This window comes from Anabrus simplex, chromosome 2 (genome assembly GCF_040414725.1).
Source record: "Anabrus simplex isolate iqAnaSimp1 chromosome 2, ASM4041472v1, whole genome shotgun sequence".
NCBI classification, from domain to species: domain Eukaryota; kingdom Metazoa; phylum Arthropoda; class Insecta; order Orthoptera; family Tettigoniidae; genus Anabrus; species Anabrus simplex.
In genome coordinates, this window is record NC_090266.1 from 611,586,234 (window position 1) to 611,607,654 (window position 21,421).

At 38.5% G+C, this 21,421-nt stretch overlaps 1 protein-coding gene across 1 annotated transcript in view; it reads right to left on the reverse strand.

Moving 5' to 3' along the window:
- lt (vacuolar protein sorting-associated protein light) overlaps positions 1-21,421 on the reverse strand; it is a 343,814-nt gene that overhangs the window by 202,179 nt on the left and 120,214 nt on the right. Inside the window, exons 7-8 of the mRNA XM_067139250.2 lie at positions 19,766-19,984; positions 6,230-6,335 (exon numbers count right to left, since the gene is read on the reverse strand). Of these exons, the coding sequence (XP_066995351.1) occupies positions 6,230-6,335; positions 19,766-19,984 (325 nt within the window). The remainder of the gene's footprint in view (positions 1-6,229; positions 6,336-19,765; positions 19,985-21,421) is intronic.

Below are 21,421 nucleotides of genomic sequence, written 5' to 3' on the forward strand. Positions count from 1 at the left end.
ATATCTGAACACTCTTTACAATAAAAGTTCAAAGTTTAATTTTCATTTAAAAACTCTAGCAATATTGTTACTTTCCCGTCCGATCACTTCATACCTACGTCTGATTATTTTTTGTAAAATATGTTCTAAAAATGCCGTACATAATAAATCACTGCCTCCAGTGTTTGAACTACAGAAAATAAAGGTGAGGTTTCTTATTTCAGATAAATGTTATCGTTCTGTGACTTGACGACGAAACTCCACACATACTCCCGAGTGCTAAGGCCGCTCAAACCAAGCTTTACCGCACTAATGAGAGAGAATAATTTCCACTATTTCTATTACCTCTTGCTGTTACAAAATATACTCTGTGATAAGAGAGGATTTCCTTTGCCTGGTTGGGAATTAGGAAATGAATGTTAAAATTGGAAAAAATAAATAGAAGGGGGAGAAATTCTCCAGCTTCCCATTTCAAAATGAACATTGCTTACCTCAAAGTTACAGCTAGAAGTTTTTCAGGTGAAACAGTTTTCGAAAGTTACTGTACATTTTTAACTAATATTGTATTTTTTGTAATATGTATTGAAATGTGTAACACTTCATGCGAAATAAATAAAGTACTGTCTCTAATCCTTTTCCAGATCAGCCCACATACGTGAAAATTCACCAAACATTTGTCTTTTCAATAAAATATTACTTGACCCCTCCCGTCTCCTCTTCTGAGCTCTTCTTGCTAGCAAATTGTTAATGCATAAAGATCACACAAATATTTAGGAAGTGACATTACTTCACCCATATACCTACTAATAACTCGGCCGAATACGCAAACAAAGAATTATAGCATACACGCGATTTCAGAAGAACTGACTTTGCACAGATTCATCCGAACTCGCAGTTCACATGTTTCTGCTTCCAATGGACAAGAAGCATTACATGGCTATTTACAGGTCCTGTTTCTTCAATGAATGATTAGTGTTAACACCGCTGTTAAGGAGACTTAACATAATTTAACAAAATGGTCATCTCATCAAGAATTGTTAACTCTAACAAATTGTTAATACTTGTGTTAAATTAACATGGCAGCAGTCATGTGTTAAACCTCGTAACAGCTGCTAAAATTTGAAAATGTATGCATGTAGAACAAATAAGTTTTAAGCTTTACTGCTGTATGAAGACTATTTATAAACTGAAGAAGGCAAAGGACAACCCATACTAAGAAAAAATGACTTTTTAGAGTTGTCAGAAGAAAGATTTCTACAAAGATACCTAATTACCAAAGCCACAATGAACAAGAAACCATGAGAAATTGAAAATAGGTTAGAGTTAGAGTTTACAACAGATTGAAACTTATCAGTATCTCAAGTGCAGCAGTTGCTTACAGTTTTTACAAAGAGAGGTCAGACCTGGCATCCAATCAATTTCAACGAGCTTAATGTACCTGCTGGGAGACACTCAACAGTACCTCGTGTATAAGGGTTTAGGTCAATACGCTTTTGTTTTTGAAAAAATTGAGGACAAATGTCATGAGGCAGGATCCACTTCGGACCAAGTGGAGGTGATAGAACACTAAAACACATTTAACTTAAACATGTCAGGTCCGCAACCTAATAATTTCTGAAAAATTGATGAATTCCCTGATTCCAATGCACATGTATATACTTCGAGAGTTGAAACACAGTCAAGTGGCCGAGTGGTCACTGTTCTTGTCTATGAACCTCGACGATGTGAGTTCGAGTCCTACCGTAGCTATATCTTTTTATACAAATTAAAATTATTAGAGGGAACGTGAAGGTAAAAATGTGGATAAAATCTTAAGCAAACTGCAGTGAACTTTATTTTCTACCTCAAATCCAGATCCAGCAGTAACTGTGAGAATGTTTCGGCCTATATTAATTTCAGGGAGAAAATAAAGTGTACTGCAACTTGCATAATATTTCTGTTCCCATTTCTATCTTCATGTTCCCTCAAATATTAACTTATTTTGTAAAAGAGTTATAACTGAGACGAGACTCAAACTCATGTTGATGTATCCACAAAGAAGCATACGAAATGCTGTAAGTTGGTACACTTATTTATTCACATCTATTTACAAATTAAATACACATAACATCAATCACTGCCAAAAACATCAACAACCTGCCATTTTAACAACTGCCTATCACTAGCACATGGAGATTTCAACCTCGAAACACAGTTGAAACAGTTGACTGCTGACTGCCACACAACACGAGGTCACAAATACACTTCCTGTTAAACAATAACTCCAACTAAACAGTAACTCGTGTCTACCATCACGACCGCCTCCTTATATAGGTGGCTGGCCAGGCTTCTAGAAAGATACATTTTCTCGTAAATTCTAGAGTGCTTAAGGCCCATATATAACGTACAGAATATTCTACAGAGTTCTCGTCTACCTAGTACCATTCTGGATATTACAATGTGTTACACAATACTGTGGCGAGTCCATCATAACAATAGCCTATATGGATAAAGCGGATATGGTGCCTCGGAAAAAGTTAGGGCGTCCCCTGCAAAAAGTGCCACGCAGCTCTTCGGGTGCTGGGGGAACTGTGAGAAGTGAGCAACCATCACGAAACTACATCAAGATTGCGACAGTAAATGTCCTGACACTGACGGGAAAGACAAAAGAACTAGTTAACTCAATGAAAGAAAAAGATATAGCCATACTTGGACTGTGTGAGACCAAGAAGAGGGGTACAGGAGAGATTCCTCTGAAAGAAGAATACAGGCTGTATTACAGCAGAGGACCTGAAGCAAAAAATGGGGTGGCCATCATTCTTAAAATAGAAATCCAAGAATATGTGGAATATAAAAATGCGTCAGCGATAGGATGATGGTGACGAGACTCCAGTTTGAAAATGGCATGAAAGATCTATTTCAGTCATATGCCCCACAAACGGGTTGCATAGATGAACATCTAGAAGACTTTTTAGAGGAAATGGAAAGACAGATAGAAGATAAGGAAGTGCTATTGATGGGAGACCTAAATGCACAAGTTGGAATGGAAAGACAAGGAAAGGAAAATGTTGTAGGGCCCTTTGGATATGGAAATGTAAATCCAGAAGGTGAGTTGTTGGTGGATTTTTGCATGAGGAACCAAATGACTGTTGGAAACACCTGGTTTAGGAAGAAGAACAGTCCGAAGATTACAAGGTATGGTTGGGGAGACAGACAAACAAAGACCATGATTGATTATGTAATCATAGAGAATGAACACTTGAAGAACCTTCTTCCAGCCAGGTCAAACTTTCTACATTATAATTTGTAAGGTTTAGAGGGTTATCATGCGTGTCATCAGTTGTATTACAGTTCAGTAAGTGATTGAATTATCTACTGAACTCCTGTAATATTTTATTTTCATTTTTAGTAACCTCTCCGTTTGGAAGCTCTACTGTGTTGATAATATTCTTTTTTTCTGCTTTACGTCGCACCGACACAGATAGGTCTTGGCAACGATGGGACAGGAAAGGCATAGGAGTGAGAAGGAAGCGGCCATGGCCTTAATTAAGGTACAGTCCCAGCATTTGCCTGGTATAAAAATGGGGAAACCACGGAAAACCATCTTCAAGGCTGCCGACAGTGGGATTCGAACCCTCTATCTCCCAGATGCAGCTCATAGCTGCGCGATCCTACTGTAACCGCACGCCCAACTCGCCCGGTGTTGATAGTATTATCATTTCCTTAGTTTTTAACAATGCTATACAGGAGCTTCTTGTGTTTGTCTTGTCCTATTCTATTGGCAAGATGATCTTTGCATTTCCATTTCTCAATGTCAACTGTTCTTTTGACATGTAATCTTTACACAAAGAATAATATTTATTATTATTATTATTATTATTATTATTATTATTATTATTATTATTATTATTATTATTATTGTTCCGGAGTATCCGTGGAACGCAGAGGTTAAAGAAGGTGCCGGGATGAATGGGTCTAACTACAATGTCAAGAATTAAATTTAAAACTTAAACTGAAGGTTATATTTTCAGAACTTCAAACTTAACAATGTTTTATGACAATAATACAGGTACAAGTAGCAATCATTAAACACAAGATTGGGGAAAATCCAAGATTCAGAACCTTAACTCTTTGGACTTTAAGCCCCTAATTTTACAATTTTACGAAAGGAAGAGGTATTATTTAATGAGGGGCAGAAATTCCCTAATTCAAGAGCACTTGCTCCCTAAATCACAATATCTAGCCTCCTAGAGGCACACTTTACAGTTACAAAACTTCGAAAAGAGCTAACAGGCTCTCAGTTTCTTACTGCCTACTCAAGGCAACCTCAACTTACAAACACTGGCCTCTCAAGGCACAACTTGCGATATGAAAACTGATTTTTTTTTGCTAGGGGCTTTACGTCGCACCGACACAGATAGGTCTTATGGCGACGATGGGATGGGAAAGGCCTAGGAGTTGGAAGGAAGCGGCCGTGGCCTTAATTAGGGTACAGCCCCAGCATTTGCCTGGTGTGAAAATGGGAAACCACGGAAAACCATTTTCAGGGCTGCCGATAGTGGGATTCGAACCTACTATCTCCCGGATGCAAGCTCACAGCCGCGTGCCTCTACGCGCACGGCCAACTCGCCCGGTGAAAACTGATTTAACAGGGGTATTTAATACACAACCTACGGGGGCCTTCATAGAAAAGGAACAGGTTAAATAACTGGCCCAAACACAAAATGAATGGAGGCGTACCCTGCACTCCAAGATAATAAACACTAAAAACCTAAAGGGCTCTAGGCCGATGAAACAGGGGCTATTCCCAAACTACTGAGGTGACTCGTATAGAAATTACAATTACCACATTTCAGGATGAAAAACAGTTATAAAACGTAGTCACCTCAAACCAAGATGAAGGGGAGCTCGAGAGGGTACATCACTCTCTATCCCCGATTTACAGTTAAAGATTTATGACATTTTTACATCAGCCGGAAGAAAGTTACATTTTAGAAAAGAAGGTTACATAGTTAACGATTCGGACCTTTCCCTCGGATTAAACTGCGGAGGTACCAAGAAAGAATAAAGTTATGTGGCCATTACCTTGCAGATGTTCTGTTGACCGATGAAAGAGGCCGCCCACCTACTGCTTTGACACGCACACTCAGTAAGATGACGATCAATTGGCCAAGAAACGTGAAAAGCCGCAGTTTATAAACCCTCAGGGAAGGTTCGAGATCATTCAGGAATAAACCAGCCACACCCTCTCAATTTAATTGGTCAAATTCAAAGTTACACTTCAGGATCGAACAAGAAGCCTGTGATAGGCAGAAAATTAATTACAGAAATTAGGGATTGGCCAGATTCACAACTTGCCGGGCTGAGTGGCTCAGACGGTTAAGGCATTGGCCTTCTAACCCCAACTTGGTAGGTTCGATCCTGGCTCAGTCCGGTGGTATTTGAAGGTGCTCAAATACGACAGCCTCGTGTCGGTAGATTTACTGGCACGTAAAAGAACTCCTGCGGGACTAAATTCCGGCACCTCGGCGTCTCCGAAGACCGTAAAAGTAGTTAGTGGGACGTAAAGCAAAATAGCATTATTATTATTATTATTATTATTATTATTATTATTAGATTCAAAACTGGCAGAAAGAAAAAGGAAATACAGCCAACACCAAAATAAATGAACATCATTCAGTTACAAAAACCTAGAAATACAAAACTTCTTTAAATTATAAGTTCTTACACCTCGCACCAGGGTGCATGATCATAGTCTTTTAGTAGTGTCATCTGTGGAAGAAAGTCCAAACTTCTTGATGAATGTCAAAAGAAACTAGTAGAAATTCATTCAGTTTAGGCAACTGCACAATAACAAAATTACATCCTATTTCTGTGGTGACGTCATCTGAGTAAAGTTCTAAGTTGGTGTAGTTCCAGTTTCACTGTTTTACCAATAGAGGAGTTCATTTACGCGCTGAAATTGAATGCACAGAGTTCAGGTGTACCTCCCGGAATAATAATAATAATAATTATTATTATTATTATTATTATTATTATTATTATTATTATTATTATTATTATTATTATTATTATTATTATTATAAAAAAATTAACCCAAGTGAGGTATAAAGAAACTACAAGAAGCTACTTGGGTAGGTTTGCTACAATGCTGAGAGAGAGAGATTCTACAATTCGGTAGATTCAGAGCCATATATACCATGTTTTGCCCTTATTAAAAAAAAACATTACCACCACCAAACACGTACATTATGGAGAACAAAATACATACCTATGCTCCATCAGCCACTGCACCCTGTCATCTGCATCATACGGGCTTGCAATTACCACATCCTTTGGGCTGACTATAAAGAAATGGTTCTCCTCCATAAGACATTCTGAAATATATATAAAAGGCAATAAACTAACAATGATTAATAATTTTTCACCATGTTAATTCTAGGACAAAACTTAATGATAAACTGTCTACATACATTTTCATATTTCAATTTATACTCTACAAATACTTTATTCTGAAAAGACTATGTAAAGCTCATATACTGGGAATGAAGCACATACAGCAATATTTGTTTCTTCTTCCGGGTTGAACCATGTTTTTGTTTTTCGTACATTCTGTACAGTTTGCCGACAATTTGAATACGATGCAGTAGTCTTTGTGAAAGCGACTGTAATACCCCTACATTGTCTGAGGTAATCAGTCTCCCAGGCACCTAAACAACTACAAGGGGCTGATGACCTATGATGTTAGGCCCCTTTAAACAACAAGCATCATCATCATCATCATCAAACAACTATGAGAGTTGTGTCTCTCCTTGGCCTAAAATATCCTTCTCTCTCTGGCTGACGTAAGCCCCTAACGGTCTCTTGAGAATTCTGGAAGGTATGTGTCACAGCTAGGTAGTTGGGGCTTGCCAGTGCTATTACGTAACTTAAGATTTATCCTGTATGTTTACGTTGTGGCCTGCATCTTCTAATCCATGTATAATAGGCATCTAAGAATTGCTGATTTTATATCCTTCTTCTAAATTCATATTGTTCGGTTGTTTCTTAATTTCGATAGCCTCACATTTTTCCTTTCAAGATTCCAATCAATCAATCAATCAATCAATCAATCAATCAATCAATCAATCAATCAATCAATCAATCAATCAATCAATCAATCAATCACTACTGATCTGCACTTAGGGCAGTTGCCCAGGTGGCAGATTCCCTATCTGTTGTTTTCCTAGCCTTTTCTTAAATGATAGCAAAGAAATTGGAAATTTATTGAACATCTCCCTTGGTAAGTTATTCCAATCCCTAACTCACCTTCCTATAAATGAATACTTGCCCCAATTTGTCCTCTTGAATTCCAACTTTATCTTCATATTGTGATCTTTCCTACTTTTTAAGATACCACTCAAACTTATTCCTCTACTGATGTCCTCCCACGCCATCTCTCCACTGACAGCTCGGAACATACCACTTAGTCGAGCAGCTCGTCTCCTTTCTCCCAAGTCTTCCCAGCCCAAACTTTGCAATATTTTTGTAATGCTACTCTTTTGACAGAAATCGCCCAGAACAAATCGAGCTGCTTTTCTTTGGACTTTTTTCCAGTTCCTGAATCAAGTAATCCTGGTGAGGGTCCCATACAAGGAACCATACTCTAGTTGGGGTCTCACCAGAGAAATATGCTCTCTCCTTTACAACCCCTAAATACCCTCATAACCGTGTGCAGAGATCTGTACCCTTTATTTACAATCATACTTATGTGATTAGACCAATGAAGATCTTTCCTTATTTTAATACCTAGGTACTTACAATGATCCCCAAAGGGAACTTTCACCCCATCAACACAGTAATTAAAACTGACAGGACTTTTTCTATTTATGAAACTCACAACCTGACTTTTATCCCCGTTTATCATCATACCATTGCCTACCGTCCATCTCACAACATTATCGAGGTCATTTTGCAGTTGCTCGCAATCTTGTAACTTATTTATTACTCTGTACAGAATAAAATCATCTGCAAAAAGCTGTATCTCTGATTCCACTTCTTTACACGTATCAGTGATATATACATAAGAAAACATAAAGATCCAATAATACTGCCTTGAGGAATTTCCCTCTGAATTATTACAGGAACAGATAAAGCTTCACCTACTCTAATTCTCTTAGTTCTATTTTCTAGAAACAGAGCCACCCAGAGTCACTCTTTTGCCAAGTCCAATTGCACTCATTTTTGCCAGTAGTCTCCCATGATCTACCCTATCAAATGCCTTAGACAAGTCAATCGCGATACAGTCCAAGTGACATCCTGAATCCAGGATATCTGTTATATCTTGCTGGAATCCTACAAGTCGGGCTTCAGCGGAATAACCTTTCCCAAACACAAACTGCCTTCTGTCAAACCAGTTATTAATTTTGCAAACATGTCTAATATAATCAAACTGACAGGCCTGTAATTTTCAGCTTTATGTCTATCACCCTTTCCTTTATATACAGGGGTTACTATAGCAACTCTCCATTCATTTGGTAAAGTTCCTTCATGCAAACAATAATCAAACAAGTACTTCGGATATGGTACTACATCCCAACCCATTGTCTTTAGTGTATCCCCCAAAAGCTTATCAATTCCAGCTGCTTGTCTGGTTTTCAACTTTTGTATCTTACTGTAAATGTCATTGCTGCCATAGGTAAATTTTAATACTTCTTTAGTATTAGTAACCTCCTCAATCTGGACATTATCCTTGTAACCAACAATCTTTACATACTGCTGACTGAATACTTCTGCCTTTTGAAGATCCTCGCATACACACTCCCCTTGTTCATTAATGATTCCTGGAATGTCCTCCTTGGAACCTGTTTCTGCCTTAAAGTACCTATACATAATCTTCCATTTTTCACTAAAATTTGTATGGCCACCAATTATGCTTGCATCATGTTATCCTTACCTGACTTCTTTGCTAGGTTCAATTTCCTAGTAAGTTCCTTCAATTTCTCCTTACTTCCACAGCCATTTCTAACTCTATTTCTTTCCAAACTGCACCTTCTTCTTAGTCTCTTTACTTCTCTGTTATAATATAGTGTATCTTTACCATTCCTTACCACATTTAAAGGTAGAAACCTATTTTCACATTCCTGAACAATTGCTTTAAAACCATCCCAGTGTCTGTTTACATTTTTATTTACCGTTTTCCACCGATCATAGTTACTTATTAAAAACTCCCTCATGCCTGTTTTATCAGCCATATGGTACTGCCTAATAGTCATAATTTTAATATCTTCCTTTCTTTCACATTTATTTTTAATTACCACAGAAACAGCTTCGTGATCACTGATACCATCTATTACTTCAGTTTCTCTATAGAGCTCATCTGGTTTTACCAGCACCACATCCAGGATATTCTTCCCTCTAGTTGGTTCCATCACTTTCTGAATCAGGTGCCCTTGCCATATTAACTTACTTGCCATTTCTTGGTCATGCTTCCTATCGTTCACATTACCTTCCCAATTGACATTTGGTAAATTGAGATCACCCGCTACAACCACGTCCCTTTCCTTATCGTTTCCCACATAGCTGATTATCTTATAAAATAATTCTGAATCAGCATCTGCGCTACCCTTTCCTGGTCTGTACACTCCAAAGACATCAAGTTGCCTATTATTTTTAGAGATGAGCTTTACACATAGAATTTCGTGTTTGTCATCTTTTGCTAAGATCTTGGCCCTGTCAATGAAATTTCTTGTCTTATTCCCCTGGAATATTGAAAGGAAAATCTGCGATGCTATCAAAATTAAACACCCGAACAATATGAATTTAGAAGAAGGATATAAAATCAGCAATTCTTGGATGCCTATTACACATAGACTAGCAGGATACGTGTGCTTCACTACAGTTTTACACCGAAAGTTATTACGTACTTTAAGTTTTACAATTTGGAGAGTCCACTGTCAGCGGAGCCTGTAAATTATGCCCTCAGTTCGTACGTCAAATCGTTTTGGGGGAATGATTATTTATTTTATGATCTAACACTCATTTGAAACCCATATGGAAGAATTTGAATATTTTAAACCCTATCTTATTTAACATCTAGAATAAAAAAGCGACCAACCTGTGAAATTTTTATTTTGTACGTCGAACAGTAATGGAGGAATACATAATTTTTTTAAGGTATGAATGTTTTTAAATACTTATTAACATCTAGGATATAGAAGACCACCCTCCATAAAAAAATTAAGTTTGTGTCTGAAATGGGTTCGGAAGAATGGATATTGTGTTTCTGAGAGTCAACCATCATCTAAACCCCTTAGGGGAGAAACATTTTGAAGTTTTTACTTCTTGTAAAATTAAAACTTTGTACGTCTAACGAGTTTTGGAGGGATGAATAATTTTGTTTATGGAGCTAACCTCATTTAAGACTTTAGGGGTGGAATGTTAAAAAATATTTCCTATTTCACACATAGGATTTAAAATATACATTGCTATTTGGAATTTTGTCTTCGTACGTTAAACCATTTCGGAGGAACGAATGAATACATTTGTTTTCAGATCTTAAACCCCATTTAACTCTCTGACCGGTTAAATTTGTTTCAAACCTTCTGTTATTTAACACCTAGGATATCATTTGGAATTTTAACTTCGTGATTCAAAAGGTAATATATAAATGCATGTTTTTGTCCAAAAAAAACACACACATCAAAACCCACCTAGGGGTGTATTGTTTGAAGTCCACTTCTTATATGTATCCTCACAAAAAGAAATCAATGCTTTTTACTCCCCCTTAAGTGGATTTTACCCCCCTCCCCCGCCACAAAATACGTGTGTCTATTTTAAATAAAGGAGACCCCAAATACTGACTTTCTCGTCCATAACATCCTTTGTTTTCGAGATATAAGTATCCTCAAACAAATAATTCAACTTACTTTCCCATTCATTTATCAACCCCCCCCCCCAACTGGATTTTCCGAAAACAAAAGAATACGTGTTTCTTTATTTTTAAAGAGATTCCAAATACAAATTTTCATGTCTGTAACATCTTCAGTTTTTGAGAATATAACTATCCTCATAAAAAGAATTCAACCAATCCTTCAGTCCTTTTTACAACCCTCATCCCTTAAGTGTGTTTCCAAAACAAACAAAAAATACGTGTTACTTTAGTTTTAAAAGAGATTAAAATGCCAATTTTCACATCTGTAATATGTTCAGTTTTTGAGATATACTGTAGAAATGCTCATTTTTAAAATTCACCCCCTTCAACACTTCCCCTTAAGTGTATTTTCAGAAAACAAATTGTGCATGTTCCTTTACTTTTACAGGATTTTGATTATTTTGATTACTTTGATTGATGTTGAAACAGCATCTAACAGTTCTCCTTCAGCTAGTTGTTATTTACAGCAGCGTCCAATGACTTGCATATGGCTAACACCACTCAAATAGATTTGGTGATTAACTATGGGATCAACTTTTTCTTTTTTTCTTTTCTTTTCTTTTTTTTTGTGCTAGTTGCTTTACGTCGCACCGACACAGATAGGTCTTATAGCGACGATGGGACAGGAAAGGGCTAGGAGTGGGAAGGAAGCGGCCGTGGCCTTAATTAAGGTACAGCCCCAGCATTTGTTTGGTGTGAAAATGGGAAACCACGGAAAACCATTTTCAGGGCTGCCGACAGTGGGGTTCGAACCTACTATCTCCCGAATACTGGATACTGGCCGCACTTAAGCGACTGCAGCTATCAAGCTCGGTGGATCAACATTTACCAGTTCCCGTTTACAGTTGAATTAGTAATGATTAGCAGTATTAGAACTAACAGTTCTGTGAATATTAATAAATGAAAGAGTCTCGATGTTGAGCATACTCAAGATGCAAGAATTTAGAACCTAGTTATTTTCAAATTTACTCAATTTCATCCCAGTTTTTAATGTCAATTTGTATATATTTGTTTCCTTTGTTTTATGCCAACTGTGTGCATGAACATTTGTTTAGTTATTAGATGTTTTACATTAAGGCTGAAGATGGCCAGCCCCGGCTGAAACTAGTCCCTAATTAATGTAATTTAGAATATTGCATATTATAGTATTAAAAGGTGGACCATTACTACATTAATTTAATAATTAAAAGATGCAGGCCAAAACATAATCATGCAGGACGAACCTCAAGTTACATAATAAGCACTGGCAAGCCCCAACTACCTGACTGTGACACATACCGTCGAGAATTCTCAAGAGACCGCTAGGGGCTTACCTCAGCCAGACACAGAAGAATATTTAAGGCAAAGGACAGTAATTACTCTTGTAGTCGATTAGCTGCCTGGGAGACTTATTACCTCGGATCGAGTAGGGGGTATTACAGTCACCTTGTCAAAGAATACTGCAATGTATTCGAAACATAGGTAAACTGTATAGAATGTACAGAAAACAACGCTGTTCAACCCGGAAAAAGAACCAGACAATTCCATATATCGTGGAAGCTTCAAATCTAAGATACAGTAATAGTTGGAGATTATGAAAAATGATATACTGTATTTCAAAGTTGAAGTGAATGAAAATGTTAGAAACTATTCCCTCAAGCTATTGGGAAAAAAAAAGAAAAGAAAGAAAAGGGATGACTGAAAGATCTGTTCCAAAGTTTGAAATTGGTAAAGTCCACCCATTTACAGTTGAGAATTACAGAGAAATGAACTGCAAGTGATATTAATGGAATTTATCAATATTCCCAAAGTCACCCAAATATTTGCTTATGAAGGAATTAGTATCTACTAAGTTAAATATAACTCTTTAGTTTCTCCAGTCTGCTGAAAGATGAAAAACAATACTTAGAACACTATAATATACCTGGGGAAAAAAAAAAAAAGACTGAAAAAAAAGAAACTATTAGTAACAGAATGACATGTTTCATTCTGTAAGAACATCCTCAGATTCCACCAAGCATTAGTATATACTGGGGGGGTCAAATATTAACGGGATTTTATTATTTATTTAAATTCATTTATTGAAAAACACAAGGCAATTACAATTTATTTTTCCACATAGCTTCCTGCTTTGGAAATGCATTTGTACCAGCGTATGGGCAGCTTTTTGATGTCCTTATTGTAAAAAGAACAGGGTCGTGTCACCAGCCAGTTGCACACGAAGTCTTCCACACTCTCGTCATCTTCAAATCGTTGCCCTTCTAGAGCTTGTTTAAGCGGTCCGAACAAATGGATATCGCACTGTGATAAGTCCCTGCTGTAAGGAGGATGATCAAGTGTATTCCAGTGCATTTCCTGTAGCTTGGAGACAGAGCTGCAGTGTGGGGCCACGCATTGTTGAATTGGTTGGTCTCGTCTTTTGCGGCAATATGGAACCTTCGCCTTGTTCAACAGCTTGCAGTACTAAACAGCACTGATTGTGCATTGCTCATACAAAAACTCAATCAGCAAAATGCCTCACCGATCAAAAAAAAACGGTTGCAAGAACCTTGCCAGCTGACAGTCGAGTCTTGGCTCTCACTGGTGCTGCCTCCCCTTTCCTCCACCACTCCTTACTGGCTTGTTTGAATTTGGAAGCGAAGTGGTGGACCCATGTTTCGTCACAGGTGACGATCCGACTCAAAAATCATCACCTTCTTCCGCAAACCTTGCTGTAAGCCTCTGACAGACCTCCAAACGTCTCAACTTCAGATTTTCGGTCAAAAGGCAAAGGACCCATCTGGAACTAACAACGGAACTGTAGGTCGTTTGTGATGATTGCTTGACAGCTCCTATAATCAATTCCGACTTGTTCTGCAATTTCTGATACTCTCCCGTCTCGATCGTCGTCAATAATGTCTTTAACCGCACTAATGTTTTCATCTATAAGGCTGGTCCGAGGATGGCGAACATGTTGCTGATTTTCCACATGTTCTCGTCCTTCCTTGAACGTTTTATGGCAGGCAAAAACAAGCGTCCTTGATAATGTTTGATCTCCAAACTGTGCAGTCAATCTCTGGCAAATTTCTGCCGCTGTAACACCTTCACGAGCCAGAAATTTTATAATTATGTGTTGCGCAGTGGAGGGGTGCAAGTGTTGCTCTGACATTGTGAGCGTTACTGATGAAACGGCAGGAAATATGTAACAACACGCTCTCCCCACTCGTAACAGTCCTGCCTAAGCATAGCAGAAGCACGGGGCCAGTCCTACCAACTGTTGATATTCAGGAGCAAAAATCCTGTTTACATTTGATCGACCTTCGTATGTACAATATTGTTTGCATTGAATAAACTTGTCAATGATTGTGAATTGGTGATATTATGAACAAGTGTGAGAAATTACATGAATGTAGAAGTCCATTATTTACACTTTAGTAAATTTGAGGAAGTTTTCTGTACTTATCTTAAAACAAGCCTGGCTTCAAGTCCATTACCTCCAGCGCTACCAGCTGGACTGATTTCAGGTCACTGGCCTTGACTGTGGCTTGCTAATACAAACATGTCTGTAGAGGAGATAGGGGAAGGTCGGTAGAGGGAGGAGGAGAATTGCTACGTAGCTATAGTCTGGTCCAGTACACAAGCCAACCATCGCCAGTTCGGGTCTCCGAAAATTTTTAACCCAAAGGGCAAATTCTACCATGTCCAAAGAAGGACCTTAGATGCTAATATTATAATATTTTGCAATTCCTAAGAGATTATTACATGACAATATTTACGAAGCGCTATGCCTCTTTTGCCATGTAGTCATGTTTATGACGTTTTATGACATCGTAGTTCATAATCAGTGCATCCCTTGAACATGCTGAAGGTCAGCCATGACGAAACTACGATGTTACGAGAAAACATCTGACATTTACAGTATATTTGCAAAAATGATAACTTCACGTCACACAGTACATACTGTTGATATAAATTCAAACACAGAAATCACAATGAACCATTAAAATACTGGAAATTAAGAACAAAGCAACAAAACATGAGAGATCGCTTCAATACAGCTTGAACGTCCGATCATTATGGAGCAATATAAGAACGTGAGTGGCATGTTTAGGAATGAGAAAAGCATGTATGAACGATATGAAATGGTACCTGAACCAGCAGTGAGAAGAGATCCTTCCTTTATGTTTGCCATGGACCCACCCCCTAGGAATGTTATTACTTATACAGAAAAATTAAAATGGACACATTACATTGCAAGTTGACACATTAGCAAGAGTAGAAAGTAATGTGTTCAAACTGAACTCACAGATTATTATAGGTTAGTATGATATCCACAGCACGTACTGTTGAAATTGTCTGCAAAGCCAGCATACTTGAATTTCAAATCACTCGCAAGGTAAGTTTTTTGTTTTCTTTTAAATTTGCTTTGAGTGTCAGATTGGTGATACAAAGCTAGAACAGGTCGATAATTTAAAGTATTGAGGTTGTGTGTTCTCCTAGGATGGTAATATACGAGGGCTATTTTTTTTTCAAGGTCCGATCGGTCGCGACAGTCAAACGCCCGCGAATATATGATGAACCGCTGCGCAGATGTGCTGCGCAACGTCTCTGAAATGACCGTTATGCGCCTCACCTCAGTCCCGTCAGTAGTGAACGTGCAGCGCACTCGTAAACATGGCTATAACGATCGCTTCGCCCGTCAAGTGTGAAGTGCGCGGTGTAATTCGATTTCTTCAGGCTGAGGGGTGCAATGCAGCCGAAATTCAACGCCGAATAAGTCGTGTGTATGGTGAAACGTGCATGAGCGACAGCAAAGTGCGACAATGGTGCAGGAACTTCACAGCAGGGCGTACAGACGTCCATGATGCAGGCGGCCAGGGAAGGAAGCGTGTCAACCGATGATCTTGTTCAGCGTGTGGATCAGGCAATTCGAGAAAATCGTCGGTTCACAATTTCTGTGTCCAGTGCTTCATTTCCTGAAATTTCCAGGTCAGCTCTCTACACAATTGTGAGACACTTCAGTACCGCAAAGTTTGTGCGAGATGGGTTCCGAAGATGCTGTCTGACCGTCCCAAAACACAGCGAATGGGCGCCGCTTTAGCGTTTCTCCAGCGCTACCATGATGAAGGACCGGATTTTTTTTTTAACAAAATTGTCACAGGGGACGAGACATGGGTTCATTTTGAAACGGAAGAAACAAAAGAGCAACATTCTCCAACAGAAAGTGTATGGCTACTGTGTTCTGGGACCGGAAAGGAGTTCTGTTGGTGGAATTCATGGAACGTGGTTCCACCATCACTGCAGCCGCATACTGTGCGACTATTCAACGTCTACGATGGGCAATTCAGAATAAGCGGAGAGGGATGTTGTCATCAGGCATTGTCCTCCTCCATGACAATGCTCGGCCGCACACTGGAGCTGCCACCACGAACCTCCTGCAGCGTTTCCAGTGGGACGTTTTCGATCACCCAGCATACAGTCCGGACCTGGCTCCATCAGATTTTCACCTCTTTGCTCACATGAAACGCTGGCTAGGAGGACAGCGTTTTGACACCGACGAGGCGCTGCAGACCGGCGTACAAAGATGGTTACAGGCGCAGGCGGCGACGTTCTATCAAGAGGGCATTGACAAGTTGGTACCACGCTACGACAAATGTCTCAATCTGCGAGGCGACTATGTTGAAAAATAGCTGTGATGTATCAGTAAGTGTTAATAATAGAAAAGTGTCAAATTTGTACTGCTGTTTCATTTCGTGACCAATCGGAGCTTGAAAAAAAAAAATAGCCCTCGTAGTAAGTGAGATTTAATCAAGGTGTAATAAAGCTAATGCAGTGAGCTCGCCTTTGCGATCAACAGTATTTTGTAACAAGGAAGCCAGCTCCCAGACGAAACTATCTTTACATCGGTCTGTTTTCAGACCAACTTTGCCTTATGGGAGTGAAAGATGGGTGGACTCAGGATATCGTATTCATAAGTTAGAAGTAACAGGCATGAAAGTAGCGAGAATGATTGCTGGTACAAACAGGAGGGAAGAATGGCAGGAGGGTACTAGGAATGAGGAGATAAAGGTTAATTTGGGAATGAACTCGATGGATGAAGCTGTACGCATAAACCGGCTTCGGTGGTGGGGTCATGCAAGGTGAATGGAGGAGGATAGGTTACTAGGGAGGGAGACCAAAACGAGTATGGTTAAACTCAGTTTCTAATGATTTAAAGATAAGAGGTATAAAACTAAACTAAACTATAAAACTAGTTGCAAATAGAGAATTGTGGCAACATTTAGTAAATTCACAGAGGCTTGCAGACTGAACGCTGAAGGGCATAACATTCTTTAATGATAATGTATGTATGTATGTATGTATGTATGTATGTATGTATGTATGTATGTATGTATGTATGTATGTATGTATGTATGCATGCTTTACATTGCACTGATACAGATAAGTCTTATGGCGACGATGGGATAGGTAAGGGCTACGAGTGGGAAGGAAGCAGCCATGGCCTTAATTAAGGTACAGCCCTTCAGGGCTGCCAACAGTGGGGTTGGAACCCATTATCTCCCGAATGCAAGCTTACAGCTGTGCGATCCTAACCGTATGGCCACTTGCTCGGTGAGGTTAGTTTCATAGCATTGTCATACATAATTAAACTCCAATTAAAAAATGCACATAAATTCACTTTTAATATGTATGAATCATTCGTTAATTATTTACATAAATAATACTGCACAATCTGCATATACAAGCCATTAATTCAGGGCCTCTCAAACGCCCAAAATCTCATGCGTGTAAACAGCAGCGCAGAGTTGCTGTGCACAGTGCATCGGACCTGCTCGGCTCGGACCAATGCTTTGTCTCTGGGCTACTCGGCTAAGCTCGGCTCAACTCAGCTTGGATTTGGAGCACTACGGAGGAAGTGAGGAAGCGGGAGACGGGGGGAGCAAGTGAGACAGGCGTGGGGAAAGAGAGAGACAGCGCTACTGCTCCAAATCGAGGAGTGGGGGCCTGCACTCTGGTCAACCAACCAAAGTCATCTTTTGCACCGTGCACAGTGCATGCACCAGGCGCATGCACCCTGAGAGGCTCTGCGTTAATTAAATAAATATCAAATCTTGAATTTACAGTTATTGTACCATGATCAAGAGCACATGGTAATGGCGAACCACCCCACCTTCTTCAACCTACACATGTGCTCAAAATTGTAACCACAAAGATGCACATACAAGATGCTGTAAATTGTGTACGCTGTTTTATTTACAAATTACACACACACTAATGAACTGCCATCTTGACAAACATTTGACTGCTACAGCAGCATGTCAACCGATCACCAACACGACAAAATCACAACACGAGTTCAACAACTTTCACTAGCATGTCTCGTTAACAACTCAAATCTAACTCCAAAGACTGCCTCTTTATATACATTACCCGGCCAGGTTTCTAGAAGAGTATGACACAACATGTTTCTCTCGTAATTTCTAGTCTCTAATAGCCTATTTACAATGAGTGGAATTTTCTATACAACTCTAGTGACAAGTTGTGTTGTTTTGGACTATTACCGTGTTTTGCACAACATTACACTGGATTTATACATCATATTTACAGGTAATAATAAATTATATACTATTAATTACATGTTCTTACATTAAATAAACTCTTATTAATATACATACAGCAGATGTATCATAAAATAACCTCAAACATACAACACACAAATAATATGACCACAATTTATACCAAATAAAGTCCGTACATAACTACGTAAATAATAATGCTAATACATGTAAACTACTTCATAGTCGCACCTCTAAAGTAATAAAAATAATAATAATAATAATAATAATAATAATAATAATAATAATAATAATAATAATAATAATAATAATAATAACAACACCACCACCTACTAATCGAGCTCAATATTTCTACTATTTACCCATGGGTTTGGGGAATTGCTTCCAAGTTATACTAGTCCCTTAAACTTGCATCAAGATTTTCTTCCGCAGGACCAACCTTAAAAATGGTTACAACTTGGGGTTAGAAGATGTGAAGTCACAGATTGTGGAACGGTGGACTGTTTCAATAGCATGGAAGCAGAATACAACAAAATCATTCAATGTAGTAAGTAGCTTACTCACCTTATTGAGGGTACTGCTCAGAAATACCCTCCTTCCAACCCCTTAGAACACTACTTACCTATTCAATGATGCAGGAAGTAGATCATGTCATTATATTTTCCCGAATGTTGTAAATTTAAAACTTCATTACTTTAATACGTCATGGTATGCATTTTTTAATAATCCATTACGTGTCACGTATATGTGCATATTTAGATGAAGCAAAGGGCATAAGGACCGCGGGTGTTACGCCTCCTCCTTTACGTGAAGAAGAGTTGGTGGCCCTGTCTTACATCACATTCTCGCACTTGCATCTCATGTGCTGTCTATAGAAGGAAAAGGGGTAGTGCAAACGTCAAGAGCATTTTTCTTGCCCACAACGAAATGTTAAGTAATTACATTTGTCATGCATGCAGAGTAGCAAAAATTTGGACTTAGTTTTTAGTTATTAATTCCCTGTCTCTCTCTAACACCCTATGACATCAGGTATGACATCATCACCCGTCAGTCACCAAATAAACATTGTCACCATGTGCTCTCCCAGTCATATATAGTGTACTCTTCAATGGTGCATAAGTCAGGCAATTGTACAAAAACCCAGTATTTTTGCACCTCTACTCCTTCCTTGTACCCTAATGAATATATTAAACACCATTTGATGGCACCTACAAGTGAACAGGTGATGTTCAGCCTGTGTACCGTAACCGTTAAAAGATTAGATGGTACTTCATTAAATATGACCACATATACTGTATTCAGCACGTATCTTATTCACAGAACACTGTTTCAATCTCCACCTGTTTGTATTTCTACTGACCTAAATGATAATCGTTGCACTTATACTCCTGATAGCCTCTTAGTGAGAGGCTATTGGTGCATATTTCAATATAGTCTTCTGTCCTTGGTTCCACCACATAAAGTTGAGGTCTCTGTGCTTTACCATTTTCATCCATTTCCTTAGCATATCCCAAAATAACCAACAGGTTATCCAGAGGACCCAAGCCACAAATATAGAAATCAGTGATGAATGTTGACACTGAAACATTCAATACATATCAAGGTTATATTAGTGTGGAATTACTCAGTACAAACAGAATTAAGATATTTCAGAAGTGGTTTTAGGGGATAAGTTTACTTCAAGTGGTAGTTTTTTAAGCCAAGGTTTAAGGGTTGAAAATATGACAGGAATTGGGATGCACAATAAAATACCATCTTCACCTAGTGGGTGTTATTACAGTCTATGTGGAAATAAATCACAAACTAACTTTTCTTTCTATTGTGATTTAACACTGCACTAATGCATATAGGTTTCTTTAATTCTGAGAGGGAAAGTACCAGAACTGGGAACCATGACAATTCATCTTCAGAAATGCTGACAGTAGAGTTCACATCCACCAAACACCATGACACTTCTACATGCCTGAGCATAATCTGCCAGCCTCTATCACAGCATGATTAAATCTTTATATACATAGAAGTGCCTTTAAAACTGATCAAAATTCATCAACCCATCTGTCCAAAGAAAAGGGAATTCAGGTTTGCATCCTGAATGTAAGCATATTTAAACTTTTATCTCGGGAAGACTTAAAAAAAAAAAAAAAAACACACACACACTAGTATATACCATATGTAGGGGGATTTTAAAGATTTTTTTGTATTTGCATAGCTTTTAAAATATTTATAATATATTGAAAACTGTAAAATACTACAGTATAATAAATTATAAAAGTATGAAGCAACTCGCTGAATTGTAATCTTCATTAACCATTAGTGTGGTCTGGCGGCAATTCAAAATATCCTGGTGTCTGGTCTGCATTACCAATTTGCCAGAGTAAATGCGAATTTCTCTGGTCCAAACCAATGACAAACCTGGGAAATTCATAATCTTTTCTTCATAATTAGCTGGGAGATGTTTTGCAGTGCTAGTTTTTCTGTGAAAACTGAGGCTATTTAGTTCAAAGACATGCATGAACCATCCACGGCTAGTCTTAAAATCCATAATTTCTAACTCCTGATATTGCTATAGCTTTCAGCTAGCACATTTTACTCGGGGCCACGCATCTGAACCGTCTCATATTCACATATTCTGTTTTCGATTTCTGGAAACTTTGCTTTTTGTCTGCATAATGACTGGTGGTTACTATCTGTCTGTTCGAGACAAGCTTTAGTTTTGCTCCAATCATGTATGCAACTCTCATCCACATCATAATTCATTCCCACAGTACAACTACCTATTTGCTTGGCCTCTTCAATAATGCAGAGTTTTTCTTTAGCTGTGAACAACTTATAACCAGAACTCACACCAACCAACCCAACTTGTGATGCTATTTAAACCGACACCACACAACTGACTTGATATATAGACATGGCACATTTCTTGCTAGTGGTAGGAACAGATCTGCCAACACAGAAGGCAGAAATATACCAACTTCCAGATTTCTACACATCAGGAGCACTGTACCAGGAATTCAAC